At 37.1% G+C, this 15,293-nt stretch overlaps 1 protein-coding gene across 1 annotated transcript in view; it reads right to left on the bottom strand.

Annotated features, from left to right (window-relative positions):
* The window catches only part of ST8SIA4 (ST8 alpha-N-acetyl-neuraminide alpha-2,8-sialyltransferase 4), a 101,753-nt gene that overhangs the window by 72,764 nt on the left and 13,696 nt on the right, over nt 1-15,293 (bottom strand). The window contains 1 exon segment of the mRNA XM_052643983.1: nt 10,792-11,049. Within this exon segment, the coding sequence (XP_052499943.1) occupies nt 10,792-11,049 (258 nt within the window).

A 15,293-nucleotide genomic window follows, 5' to 3' on the forward strand; every position in this document is an offset into this window, starting at 1 on the left:
CCAGGCAAGAGTACTGGAGTGGGTTGCCATTTCCTTCTCCAGAGGATCCTCCCAACTCAGGGACTGAACCCGGGTCTCCCGCATTGTAGGCAGATGCTTTACCAGCTGAGCCACCAGGGAAGTGAGACATAATTGACATATAGCATTGTATATGTTTAAGGCACACATGGTTATTTTATACTTGTACATATTTCGAAATGATCGCCATATATAGCTACCATCCACATAGTTCTTGCATGTGTGATTTTATTTGTTGTTCAATTTGCTTTGTTAGCCCAGCCTTTGAGGAATTGCTGGTGCCTCGAGGAAATGTCAGACATTAAAAATGGCCTTCCCTCTTCTGCTTTTCATGTTAAGTCATCAAAATTTGAAATATACCCTCATTAAGATAATTTCTCACTGGTCTCCACATTTCAGAATAAACATGCAACCAAAAACTTCACACTCTAGTGCAACACTACTATTTCTAATTTAAAAAGATAAACATTTTCAGGGACTTACTGGGGGTCCAGTGGCTAAGACTGCGCTCCCAGTGCAGGGGGGTCTGGGGTCAAACCTTGGTCAGCAAACTAAATCCCTCATGCCACAACCAAAGGTCTGCATGCTGTAATCTAAAGACCTGCACGCTGCAGCGAAGACTGAAGACCCCACGTGCCACAACTAAGGCTTGTGCAGCCAGCAAATAAACAAATATGCAAAAAGACAAGCGTTTCCAATCTTCATTTAAAAATAAAGTATTAGACTCTGAGTATTAGAGGAAAAAGTTCTACTGTTTCCTTCTTCAACTTACTGTGTACACTCAGGAAAGTCATTTAGACTCTCTGATCTATGAGAAAATGTGGTATGTTAACCTAAGTCTCATTAGAAAAGACCCTGATGTTGGGAAAGACTGAGGGCGGGAGGAGAAGGGGACGACAGAGGATGAGATGGTTGCATGGCATCACCGACTCCATGGACATGAGTTTGTACAAGCTCCGGGAGTCGGTGATGAACAGGGAAGCCTGCTGTGCTGTGGTCCATGGGGTGGTAAAAAGTCGGACACTACTGAGCGAGAGAACTGAACTGAACCTAAGCCTAACTTTCTCAGAGGAACCAGTGGAAACCAATTTGGATTATTCAAGATCCATTTTCTGCCATCCAAAAATATGTTATGTTTTAAAACATGGCATATTCATGCTCACTATTACTTGCCCTTTCCATGAATTATTTGTTGTTATTCATTCTCTAAGTCATATTGGACTCTTTGTGGCCCCATGTAACCCCATGTAACAGACTCTAAGCCACAGGCCAGGCTTCTGTCCTTGACTGTCTCCCAGAGTTCGCTCAAATTCACGTCCATTGAGTCATAAATTATACAATTCATATATTCTTTGGTTTTCTTAAACTGCCTTCTACCATGTATCCCCACTATCACTCTCTTACTTTACCTCTCATTATCTCCATATTTAGACTATTTTCAGTATTTTCTCATCCTCTGTTGCCATCTTCTCCTTTTGCCTTCGATCTTTCCCAGCATAAGGGTCTTTTCGAATGAGTTGGTTCTTTGCATCAGGCGGCCAAAGTATTGGAGCTTCAGCTCAACATCAGTCCTTCAAATGAGTAATCAGGGTTGATTTCCTTTAGGACTAACTGTTTCGATCTCCTTGCGGTCCAAGGGACTCCCAACAGTCTTCTCCAACACCACAGTTCAAAGCACACACCCCACAGTTCTTTGGCACTTAGCCCTTCTTTATGGTTCAACTCTCGCATCTGTACATGACTAGTGGGAAAACTATAGCTTGGACTATGTGGACCTTTGTTGGCAAAGTGATGTCTTTGCTTTTTAATATGCTGTCAGGTTGGACATAGCTTTTCTTCCAAGGGGCAAACATCTTTTAATTTCATGGCTGCAGGAACCATCTGCAGTGATTTTGGAGTCCAAGAAATAAAATCTATCACTGCTTCTACTTTTTCCTCCATCTATTTGTCATGAAGTGATGGGACCAGATGCCATGATCTCAGTTTTTGGAACGCTGGTAGGCAAGTAGCAAATGCTTTAACCCCAAAACTGAAGCTATATTTTGAAAATCTATGAAATGGTGAGCTGCCCATTTGCTAATGCTTCTCTGGCATCTGGGAAGGATGATCCCCACCATATTTTACGTTAGTATGACTCTTACCATCAAAGTCTATCATCTTACTCTGTCCTGTGATTTGTAATTCATCACATCTGCCTCCTCTAGTATCTTACTGAGTGCTCTTTTTCTTTCTTATCTTTGATTTATTCATTATCACGGTCTTTTCATTTGCAAATACGCTGATGCTTCTTTACCTCTATATTCCTCTCCTGCTTACAATAGGAAGAACAAAACCCCAACAAGAACAAATAAATAAACCAACAAACTGCAAGGCCGTCTTTTGGACTATAGGATATCATGTGAAACCTTCATGTGAAACAATCCTTGATGATTTAAGGCCAGCATTCCTTGCCATTTCCCCTTCCACAGCGTGTCTCATTAAGAACCTAAGAGCAGAGGAGTCCCAAACACCGCCTTCTCCTAAGACCACTGAAAGCAATTGTCTTCGTGCTTACTCATCTCTGCCTGAGATTCCTTTTTCATGTGCTGAATGACGTATCATCCACATGTACTATGGTTTACTCATCCTTTTCTTGCTCTGTGTTATAAAATGCATTTATACTTAAATAGGTGTCCACATTTGGGTAGATTCCTAGAACTGGAAATGGTAAATAAAGCAATCTACTATTTTTAAGGCTTGGAGGACATTGTCAACCTGAGTTTTGGAAAAGTTGTATCAGTTTTCATTTTTAAAAGCATTTCATACGAGTCCCAATATCAACATAACTTTGTGCTGAATATTAAGAATTTTAAATATCCTTGTTGGATTGATAGACAAGAAACTGTATTTAATACTGCATTTTTAGAAAATGAGATAAGCATTTTAAAACTTAAAAATAGCTTGTCAATTCATTGTTACTTCATTAATTTTTTTTTTCTTCTGGATTAAATCTTTTCATCCAAGCAGTCACATGATTATAAAGAAAAAAGAGTCTTATCTCACATCGCATGTGCTTATTAATCACTTAGTCATATCTGACTCTTCATGATCCCATGGACTATAGCCCACCAGGCTCCTCTGTCCATGGGGACTCTCCAGGCAAGAATACTGGAATGGGTTGCAATGCCCTCCTCCAGGGGATCTTTCCAACTCAGGGATCAAACCCAGGTCTCCTGCATTGCAGACGGATTCTTTACCGACTGCGCCACCAGTGAAGCCCAACTCACATCACAATCCACAAAAATTCCATATTTAGTTTTAAGTTAATTTTAAAAACCATAACTAATTAGAATTAAATAGAAATTCTGATTTCTACCTAGAATATGAATTTTATGGTTAAATCAATAGAAATAACAATGGTAGTTTCTTGAAAACTATAAAATTTCATAGATCAAAAATATGAATAACATACTGAATAATCAACATTGTTATTTCTAAAATATAATGTGGTTATCTTAATCAATAAGAATTAAAAAAAAATCTTTCTAATGCCTGTATCAGATTCACTACCAGAAATTAGTTGTTTGCAGCTAAAACATACTTGAGTTAATTACAAACATTCTCAGTGAAAGTGGAAGGAAAAAAAAATAAGGCCATTTTTGTGAACACATGGAAAAGCAAGCATAATTTTTTATCTCAGAAAAGATTCTATTTTGCTATAAAAGAGTTAGCATTTATAGAAGGTCAAAGAGAATGATTTAAAGTTTCCCATAAATTATCTACCAATGGAGAAAGAAACACTGATTGAGTTATAAAAATACATTGGGATCAGTCAATGTAAGTCAGTTCTTCCATCTTTTCATTTTGTGAAACATCTCATCCCTTCTCTTAGGAAGCTAGATCATCATAAAGTAAAAAATTTTTACCTTATAATTTGGTTTCCTGAAGAAATATATCTCTTCACTACAATTATTTCTAATTGTATACACTCAAATTTTACAGACACCCTTGAGTAGTGTTCTTGTGTCTTCATATTATCTCATATGTTATTCAGTATCAACTGTAGACATGGTTGATAAAGCTGACAAATTTGGGGAAGGTCTGACTTCTTGTTTATGAAAGACAGAGATAACCTGCACTTTCAGCCAATGGTCATGGCTATTGGAAAATGCAGTAACAAATTTAACTTTCAACTATGACATCTAACTCAAGCAAGGTATGCTTTAACATCATTCATCATCAGTTTAGATTTACAGTTTATACATGTCTTTATTATATTTCCCATCTGATACTTGGAAAATCACTTTGAAATTATAGGTCTATTATTATCTTCACCACTGGACACTGGAAATAATAATGTTTAGAAATTAAGATATTTTGTGCAATATTAATTTTCTGGCTTTATTTTTCCATTTTATTTTTTATTAAATTATAGTTGATATACAATATTATATTAGTTTCAGGTGTACAACATAATGAATCTAGTAATTGTCAGAAGCCCAGCTTTTCTGATTCCCAACATCTAGTACATTTCATTATACTACTCATATTTCTATATTTTCTTTTTAATTGTAAAGGTTTAAATGACCATAAATAACCTTATATATGACTCTTCTTACATATTAACTTTGAAATTCAGTAGTATATAAATTTAATACAATAAAATGTGAATACAAACCAAAAGTTTCTCAAGTCCTACCTTAATTCTTTCATTCAATAAAGAGCACATGCCTCAATGTATCAGATTTGGTGCTAAGTTCTTGAAGATAACAGGCTACATAAATCAGACTACTGGGTAGTGCCAGCTTCTGTAGAGCATGCTGTTTAGCCATATTGAGAATTCTAGTACATAGCAAACTTTAATGTACAGAAGAAGCACCAAGGCACGGTGATCAAATGCACATTCTGGCTTAGCAGGTCTTTTGCAAGTTTTGACATTCTGTATTCCCAGCAAGCTTCCAAGTGATGTCAAGGCTGCTAGTTCAGAATCTCAATCTGAATGACAAAGATTTCTTTATATAAATATGTATACATTTAAAGGGATATTTTAAGTGATCTTTCCTTGCTGTTCCTGTGCTCTTAGGAAACAAAAACATTAATGAAAAGGAAATTAGAAAGGAACTGGTCAAACATGGCAGGAGTTGAGAATAATGATTAACAAAGGAAAGACGAGCGAAGTTGTCTATCCGAGAGGAAGACGGGGACAAGACAGAATGGGTAAATGAAAGGTGGAAAGAGGGCAATCAATAAACAGAACGAACTGAAATCCCAAGCAGCCAGAACACCACCACAAAGTGTTTTGCGGCTCTTAGCTAACCATGTCCGAATCACTTAAGTCTTACTCACTGCTTCTAGCATCTCTGTGTAAGCACAGCGTGGAGACAGGAGTGGCAGCTGATGGTTAAAATGCGTCAGCTGCGAACTATAACTGTTACTAACTCCTCCCTCAGTGTCCTCCGGGCTTCCCTGTGGCTCAGCCGGTAAAGAATCCGCCTGCAATGCGGGAGACCTGGGTTCGATCCCTGGGTTGGGAAGATCCCCTGGAAGACTACCCACTCCAGTATCCTGGCCTGGAGAATTCCATGGACAGTATAGTCCGTGGGGTCGCAAAGAGTCAGACACGACTGAGCGACTTTCACTTGACTTCACTTCAGTGTCCCCCATATGGCATCAAAGAGCATACTGCGGGCTCAGTTTACTTTAGATGAGGCTGGACGCTGTCCTTCTATGAAGAACCTGCCCTGGCAGATGCTTGCCATTTCCTACCATCCACACACGCCCAGAAAATGGAAAGAATGCACGATCACTTCCACACCACGATGGGGGGTAGAGAAGGACCAGGGAAGATGGTCTTTCAGCACCTTTCAGGGTTAGTTTTAGGAAATACCTTACTTTTCTGGTTCTCATTAGAAAAACCACTCATGGTGGTGGTATGGGGAGAGAGATGGGAGGAAGGTTCGGGAGGGAGGGGATATGGGCCTACCTATGGCTGATTCTTGCTGATGTATGACAGAAAACCACACAATTCTGTAAAGCCATTATCCTTCAGTTAAAAGAATAAAGTGGCAGAAAAAAAAGAGAAGACAACTACTCTTGTTAAGTCTATGAAATTCTTGAGTATAGACAATACAAATATTATAATGTACTTTTTTTTTTGTAAATATACACTGGACTAAAGCATCCAAAAAATGAGAAAACATTCAAAAACTGCAGGACAATTGAAAAGCAGTTTAAATATCATTTTGCAAAATCCAACTTTGACCACTAAAGAGGTATATTCTTTAGTCTAAGATATGAACTGTTGAAATAACTTTATACCTAACACAAAGCAAAGAAGAAAAAAAAAGACCCAGGAAAGGATTTAAAGATTCTTTTAAACAGACTGCATGAAGGGAACTTCTGTTTTCTTTTACTTAATCTGATACATAAATGATGCATGTCTTCCAAACTCTAAATTCTTGAAATTTTACAGCATACCTTTAGATGAGTATATAGGGTAAATTTAGCACTGACATTGTGTAGTGACAATTCATCACTCTAGGTGTAACACTCCAGGAATAGAGAAACAGTTCATACAATAATATCAGTTTCTAAATTAGAAAACTAAAGTATAGAAAGGTATACAACTTTATCCAGCATCACAGACAATGAATTCTGCTTGAAATCCTGGACTCTATGTTGGGTAATAGTCTTCCTTTGAAGCATTGATTTTCTCTCTCTTTCTTTCCAATATTTAGCATGTCAGGCCATCCAGATATAAAATAGAGAATTTAACATCAATGGGACAATGTTTCTAATGCTTACGAGGTGAGAGAAGGTTTATATCTGACACACTGGTGCTAGATTAAATTGAATTTTTGCTTCTCTGGAGCTATATTTCAAGATCTTTAACATCACAAGAACTTTATCATCCTTAATGAACTTTCCCTTTCAGACAGGATTTCAAGTCCAGAAAAGCGAGGTATTTTCAATTTGAGTGAGTGACTGCCCACCTGTGCTCTGTCCTGGCCTCCTTCTTGCAGCACGGTACTCACCGATTGAGGAATTACAGATTAGGGGTCTTAAGGGTAGCACACGTGGACATAGTGCTAATATTTGAATTATGATTTTAGGCATTTTTATTAAGAAATAAAAATATTTCTCTTATGCCCATTTTTCTGTTTTTTAGATACACGTAAAACCTAGATTTTACAAACCAGTTCAATATTTAGTAATTAGAGAATTAGAGGAAGGTTTCGATTTTTCTGACCCTCATTTTTTCCCCTTTAAGTATCCTGATATTGATCGAACTCCCATTTTGTGTAACATCCCTGCAAACCCAGCATTTAATTTAATTGATTAACTTCTAATACAAATAGCCCCTGAGGGAGTATCTCTTCTAAGAGAAGAAATGCACGACAATGTGTGTGTGTGTGTGTGTGTGTCAATTCTTGTGCACAGCTATCACTACACGTGCAGGCACTTAACATGAGCAGTTTTCAGCAGCTTATTTAAAAATATTGTGGGACATTAAAAATAACATTCTCCCAAAATACCGATACACTTCATAGGCCAGTTATGCCATGCACCTTGCTCTCCTTCTCAACAGGACAACTGCTTGGAGCAAGAGATTCCTGTTTGCATGTAATAATGCATTCTGTATATCATTAAACAAAGAAGACAGCATTTCTCTAAAGCACCTTCAAAAAAATACAGATAAAGTTTGAAATCTAATGTTGAATGAATATTTTATCTAAAAAGAATGCTTTGCTTCATGTCAGAGGTCAAATTGAACATAACACCAGGGTGAATCTGATCCTTGAGGGGTCACTGAACTAACAGTGTCCTTGGTAAGAGCTCAGACATAAGTTGTCTCTCCCATAACAAACTTATTATCTAACAAGAAGAAAAGAGAAACAAACAAACTGGGAGCAATAGGCGATACAGGCAAACAACCAATTAAAACTATATACCTAAGCAAATGCACGTACACACCATATAGCTCTGGGAAGATGGGAAATTTGGAAGATTTTTAAAAATTGTTGCTAAAATTTGTGACTTTAACCAGTTTGACCTGGATGGCAAACTATTAATGTTTCAAGGAATGGTGTTTCGATTGAGTTTTAAAGCAAAAATCCCTTCTGCTGTTCTAGAGCAGAACAGACACTTGTACACTAACGAGGTCACATACACCTGGGGAAGGAAGATGCACACAGATGACTAGCCACATGCCAGGGGGAAGATTAGAGTTTTAGGAAGGGTGGAGGTCTGGTATAACAATGTGTCACTGAAGTCTCTTGTGTCCAAGAGACTCAGAGGAATGGGCTTCCAAACTAGATATTATGACCAAAAAAACAGGTTTCGCTGAAGGGATTACCTGTTTCTAATGTTAAATGTATTCTTGCCGCAATTTTTCTTGGAAAATCAGAAACCCATCCGTAGGCTACACTTTCCTAGTACATATTTTAATGTAGAACATTCCAGCTTCTAGTTTCAGAAACTAGTAAAATAGGAGCAAAAAAAAAAAAAAGTAATTATGGCAATAATTTTATGCCTTCATTGAAATGCTTATCCTCAGTGTTTTATACTTCTTGGTAAGACCATAACACACTTAGGGACACTAAGGATTGACCACTATATAGTGTTCTTGTTAATAAGCTTTTAAAATAATCATAGCTCCAAGACACTCTACAATTGCAAATGCTCAAACATCGGTGTCTTAAGCCGCTCAGTCACGTCCAACTCTTTGCGAGCCCATGGACTGTAGCCCACCAGGCTTCTCTGTCCAAGGGACTCTCCAGGCAAGAAGAATGGAGTGCGCTGCCATTTCTTCCCTTAGGGGATCTTTCTGACCCAGGAATTGAACCCACATCTCTTATGTCTCCTGCATTGACAGGCAGGTTCTTTACCATCAGTGGCACCTGGGGAACCCTCAAACGTTAGTGAGTGACCTGCAACAAACATGTACGTTCAAGAGATCTAATTCAGCCCAGTGACTATAGTCACCACACCGCACTACCCACTTCAAAGTGGCTAAAATACAAGATCTTAATTATTCTCACCACAAAAAAGAAGAGACAATTATGTGCTCTGGTTGAGGTGTTAGCTGACATTACAATCTTAATTTCAGAGTTAGAGGTGAGGTTGAACCCAGTGCATTATGTAGGTCTCAATGCTGAAGTTTAAAGAGATGTAGGAATAAAGAGTCAGTCCTTATTAATAAGGATGCAGGACACATTCGAATCCTGTATCCCTCCAGTATTAATCATCTTTACAAATTATCTACTTTCTGAAATTTCTACTATACTCTAAAATCTTTTCTTCCTCATTTTATCTGAGCTCTGATTTTAATCTCTTCAGAAATTCTAGAAGCCTTACTGTTTCTTCCCAACCATACTTCATACAGACTTCAATGTCTTAAGCTCATTGCTTCCATTTCCACCATCATTCCCTCATCAAACAATTTGTCTCCTCTTTGGACACAATTTTGTTTGTATACCTACATTTTCACAGGGTTTTGCGCTCTCAGTTCAATTGATTTAAAAGCTCAGGGTTTTAAAGGGTCAACTGATGTCAAATCAATCACTAACACTTCATGTGACTGAGCAAAGTAAGATAGTTATACAAAATGTTCGTAGCAATATTCATTGTTATGAATTGTATTCCCTGAGTGTTCTCTTATGATTTTTCATGGCTATTATTTCTTTATAAAAAACCTGTGGCCTACTTTATATTAATATTTATTATATTTATTTTTAATACCATAGTTCAAAAAAAATTTTTTTTCAAGATCTATACTACCACAAGCAGGATTCCTGCATAGCTTCAAGACTTCAAGCTATTTGTCAACACGGCAAATCAGCATACTTTCCTATCTATCTTTATATTGCCGTATTTCATATTTCAATATACATGTTTCATTTATTTAGCAAGTATTTATGAAGAAATAAAAAACCAACAACTCTACTCAAAAATGATAACAGAATTAAAAAATGCAAATTAATATCTATGTCATTATTATAATCCTAAGTCTGTGGTTGTCTTTCTTTCAGTTAATCAAAAGCTAACCAAACACATGATTCATCAAATATCTGTTGAACATCAATGAAAAACAAATAGCTATGTTTAATTCCATGAGAAAACTAAAAAATCAAAATATACTAACATTCACAAATACTACATATAAAAAGTGATGAAATCAATTTGGCCCAAGGTATCAAATATAAATTTGCTACAGTATATGCCTAGAATATGCTAAATAATCATTATTAAAACAGTAAAATTAAGTTACATCTGTTATATCATTGCAGAGTAATGTTCATAATTTTGTGAATAAGTAAAATAATTTATTGAATATAAATGGCTTATAAATGCAATTAAGTGAATTAATTCATTCACTAATAGAAAAGAATAATTATATTATAAATTATACACAGAAGAACTATTCAGTAATAAAAATAAACAATTAAATAAATTAAATTATAACAAGTAATTACATCTATTAGCAAATAGTTTTTCTATGTATTATATGTAATATAATTATCATTTGGCAAAAAAAAAAAAAAAAAAACCCAAGCTGGTGTGAATTATTGCTACAAGATCACCTTTTCTGTCAGTGATACAATAATTTTAATTTGACATTTCAGGGTAAGTAAATTTGGATACTACACAGATAAAGATACTGTCGATGAATGCTAGGTTTAGCTTTCAGTAATTCTTTATTAATATTAGATTTACATACTTCTGCCAGCGTTCTAGTCCTAAGTAAACGGTCTTTGAAGAAATTACACATTTTAGCAACAGAAGAAAACTCACCTTATTACAAAATTGTGACTGTCGATCTCTTTTCCACACTCACTGTCCAGCAGAATGCCCGAGTTTCCAACAACAGCGCAAGTCTTAAACCTGCGGTTTTTCATTGGTGAAACTTCAGGCAGGAGGCTGTGCAGGTCCTGAGAAATGTTTAGTGTCCGACGCCTGTCCAGCACGTAGTGTATGACGTCACCAGGCTTAAAGCTGCTCTTGACCACGGAGACGTCTCGTTCGGCATCTAAGAAACGAAGAATGTTCTTCCTGCATTTGAGATACAAGCAAAGTTTCCCACTAACGACAATGCATCCAAGGACTGGTGACATGTTATTGACTGGGGGATTTTCACAGAAATTAATGCCGGTGGCAAGCAATTTGTTATGTAAGTGAAACTGAAACATCTCTGGTCAATAATGTTCAGGAAACAAAAGATGCATGAACGCATCTCTGGTCAATAATGAGGTAATATCATTTATAAAGAAACGCATTTGGTAATTAAACCCACCAATTAAGTTGATACTATAGGAAATAAAATATATTTTTAAAAAGTCATTTACACATAGTTTTTCAATGATTCTGTAAGTAGATATACACTATATACACCTATATGTGGAGTGAAAAAGGCCCCCTATCTATCAAACAGAAAATTAGTTTATTAAATGAAATACTATTGCCATGAGTTGACTTTCCCGAGCCTGATAGTATTCTGCCAACCTTCATTAATTATCCATAATCATCTATTTTGTTCAGCATTGTCTAGTTAAGGTGCACAGAAGAAACTTGAAATTGTTTGGAATTATACTTTAGTAAGCTCTATTAAAGGACTGATTGTTCCAATAAAATTATTGACACTTACCAAATCATGTGTATATTGTAATTATTTGAAGTAATGTTAAAGCTACAGCAATATGTACTTATGAAAGTTTCCCTCCAAGCTCAAGAACCCTGGAAACAGGATGGCTATCCTAGAGGAAAACATGGACAGATAGAATACTGGACCTTGTACAGCAGGGACAACTCACTGTCTCTGTGTTCTTTCTTCCCTTCTCTCTTTTCCTAATCGAATCTTCCAAGTTTTACTTGGGGACATGGATGCTCAACTAGAACATGTCCAAGTTTCCAAACCCAAGTATATAGCTGGATTTGGTCATCTGAGTTAGTTTTCTTAAACAGGATATGAGTGGATCAAGTATATTCCTATAGGAGAAAGAAATAAGCTTCCAACTTGTTTGACCAGCCCACTGAATTTTTTAAAAGTTTTAATCGGAGGATACTTGCTTTACAATGTTGCGGTAGTTTCTGCTATACAACAACGTGAATCAGCTGTAAGTACGCATATCTCCTCCCTCTTGAACCTGCCTTGCACCCATCCACCCATTCCACACCTCTGGGTCATCACAGCACCAAGGTGAGCTCCCTGTGACCCACTGTATTTTAAAGTTTCCCTTCTGTGGAAGCTTAGCCTATCCCCTCTCTACTAAAGAAATTGGTTAACAGATGTGAGAAGCTACATAAAAATATATGCATTTATGCTAAGTTAAATGATGGAAAATGAGAAAATAGATATAGCTGCCTGGAAAGCTGGTGACTCCTGGCATGATACAGGATAGCATCTGCTAAAACTGTGGTCTGTAATAACCTGAGAGTCATATTCTACATATAATAGCTTGTTGCTCTTGGATAACTATGTTGGTTACCCCTTTCAGCAAGGCACTAAAAGAGGTTAAGTCAGACACAAAACAGACAAGTTGCAAGCTGAGATAGACGGAAGTAAGTCTAGCAATGGCTTACAATTTAAACTGTGTGAAAGTTCAGTAATTGGGACCTCCCAAATGTCTCCAGTAACTCATGGACAGAGGAGCCTGGCAGGCCCCAGTTCATGAGGTCACAAGAGTCAGACACAACTGAGTGACTTTCACTATATATTAACAAAGAAATATCTATGAACCTAGCTTACAAAAGTCTTAGACTGCTTGATCCTCAAGTTACCAAACAGAGACCCACTAGAAGAAATCTGAGAAATCAGTCTTCTGAGTTGGACGTTGGATATTATTTACTGAAGTGCTCTTAACTTCAAGCTTGAATTTTCAGAAAGCACAAAACAATGTCATCATTATAATATTCGTGATATGATAGATACACTTTCCTCTAATGATACTACTGTTTAAGCTTCGTCACTATTTGTAAATTTTATCATTGAGCAAAAAATATGATCTCTTCTTCTTAACACTCCAACAAAAGGGAAATTCCCCAAATCCTACTTATAAGCCAGAAGCATGACTAGCCAAGAGGGATGTAAAACAACTCATATCTTTGCTTATCACCACTCTAATGACAGAAAGTAAAGAGGAACTAAAGAGCCTCTTGATGAAGGTGAAAGAGGAGAGTGAAAAGGCTGGCTTAAAAGTGAACATTCAAAAAACTAAGATCATAGCATCTAGTCTCTTCCTTCATGGCGAATAGAAAGGGGAAAAGTGGAAGCAGTGACAGATTTTATTTTTTTGGGCTCCAAAATCACTGAGGATGGTGACTGCAGCCATGAAATTTAAAGACACTTGCTCCTTGGAAGGAAAGCTATGACAAATCTAGAGAGCGGAAACGATGCCTTTTCCAGTAGTCATGTACAGATGTTAGAGTTGGACCAAAAAGAAGCTTGAGTGCTGAAGAATTGACACTTTTGAACTGTGATACCAGAGAAGACTCCTGAGAGTCCCGAGACAGCAAGGAGATCAAAGCTGTCAGTCCTAAAGAAATCAACCCTGAATATTCATTGGAAGGACTGCTGGTGAAGCTGAAGCTCCAACACTTTGGCCACCTGATGCGAAGAGCTGGCTGATTTGAAAATACCCTCAAGCTCAGAAAGATTGAAGACAGAAGGAGAAGAGGGCAGCAGAGGATGAGATGGTTAGATAGCATCACCGACTCAATGGTTATAAATTTGAGCAAACTCTGAGAGTTAGTGGAGGACAGAGGAGACTAGTATGCTACAGTTGCATGGGGTCACAAAGAATCGGACATAACAGCTATTGAACAACAACAATCTTTCCTTTTCATTTCTTAATTGGAATATAATTGCTTTGCAAATTTTTTAGTGTCTGCTCTACAAGACGAATGAGTTATACATATACACATATTCCTTCCCTCTTGAGCCTTCCTCCAACCTCCCCCATCCCACCTGCCTAGACCATCACAGAGCAACAAGCTGAGCTCCTTGTACAAAAGAGCTTCCCACCAGCTATCTCTTTTGCACATGGTAGTCAAGGTGTAATTGACATTGCAAATGTCAATGCTACCCTCTCAATTTGTCCCACTCTCTCCTTCCCCCACCATCTCCACAAGTATGTCCTCCACGCCTGCCTCTCTATTCCTGCCCTGCAAATAGGTGCATCAGTACCATTCTTCTAGAGTCCACACGCATGTGTTAATATGTGGTAATTGCTTTTTCTCTTTCTGACTTACTTCAATCTGTATGACAGAATCTAGGATCGTCCATATCGCTACAAATGGCCCTCACACTAGTCAGGATGGTCATCATCAAAAAACCATCAAAAACAATAAATGCTGGAGAGGGTGTGGAGAAAAGGAAACCCTCTTGCACTATTGGTGAGAATGTAAATTGATACAACCACTCTGGAGGTTCCTTAAACAACTAAAATAAAACTATAATATGACTCAGCAGTCCCACTACTGGGCATATACCCTGAGAAAACCGTAATCCTTTGGTTTTACTTCGGTTTGCTTTAAACACATCCCACTTTAACGTGTGATCTAATTAGGAAACCAGATCACTGAATATTTTATTTGTCTAGATTTGATACACAAGGAATATGCCCATTAGCTCTGAAAAAAAAGAACATTTTTTGAATTTTTATCAAATATTTGGATTATCAGGCTTATAAGGAGTAAAATTTATACAGGAAAATGTATATAAATGCCCTACAAATGAAAATTTAAAATTAACAAACCTTATAAGGCAGTCATCTTAACAAAGTACAGACTACATCAGAAGAGAATCGCTGTTGAAATCAGCAACTATGGAGCATATGAACTGCAGAAAATTAAGAAGCCTTTCATTATGTTAAGCACATGTGATTCTTCATAAAAGTTAACTAGCGCCAAGAGCAGCAATCAACTTTTGTACATATTAACTCCCACTTACTTCTCTGGTGAAAAAATTAACTAATGCCTGATACCTGTATTTTAACAAATTTTTTTTTCATTTCCTGTGAAAATGACAAGCTTGACTTTAAAGACTGCACGGATGTGGTCGAATTGACAAACTAGATGTTTATCATTTTCCTTTGAACATAATTTAAAGGAGTTGCTGTAGGTATTTGAAGATTTAACACAGGAGTTGTGGTATGTTTGCAAGCCAAAGGTGAATGGATTACAGGTCTGGCTTTGAAAAAGGACTCTTTAGCTTGGAAATCCAAAAGGGAAAATCCCCTTACTCATAACGTTAACACTTAAATGCTTGTCAACGGATGGCAAGAGGGACTTTCCAATCA

This window comes from Budorcas taxicolor, chromosome 7 (assembly GCF_023091745.1).
Source record: "Budorcas taxicolor isolate Tak-1 chromosome 7, Takin1.1, whole genome shotgun sequence".
In the NCBI taxonomy this organism is placed as follows: domain Eukaryota; kingdom Metazoa; phylum Chordata; class Mammalia; order Artiodactyla; family Bovidae; genus Budorcas; species Budorcas taxicolor.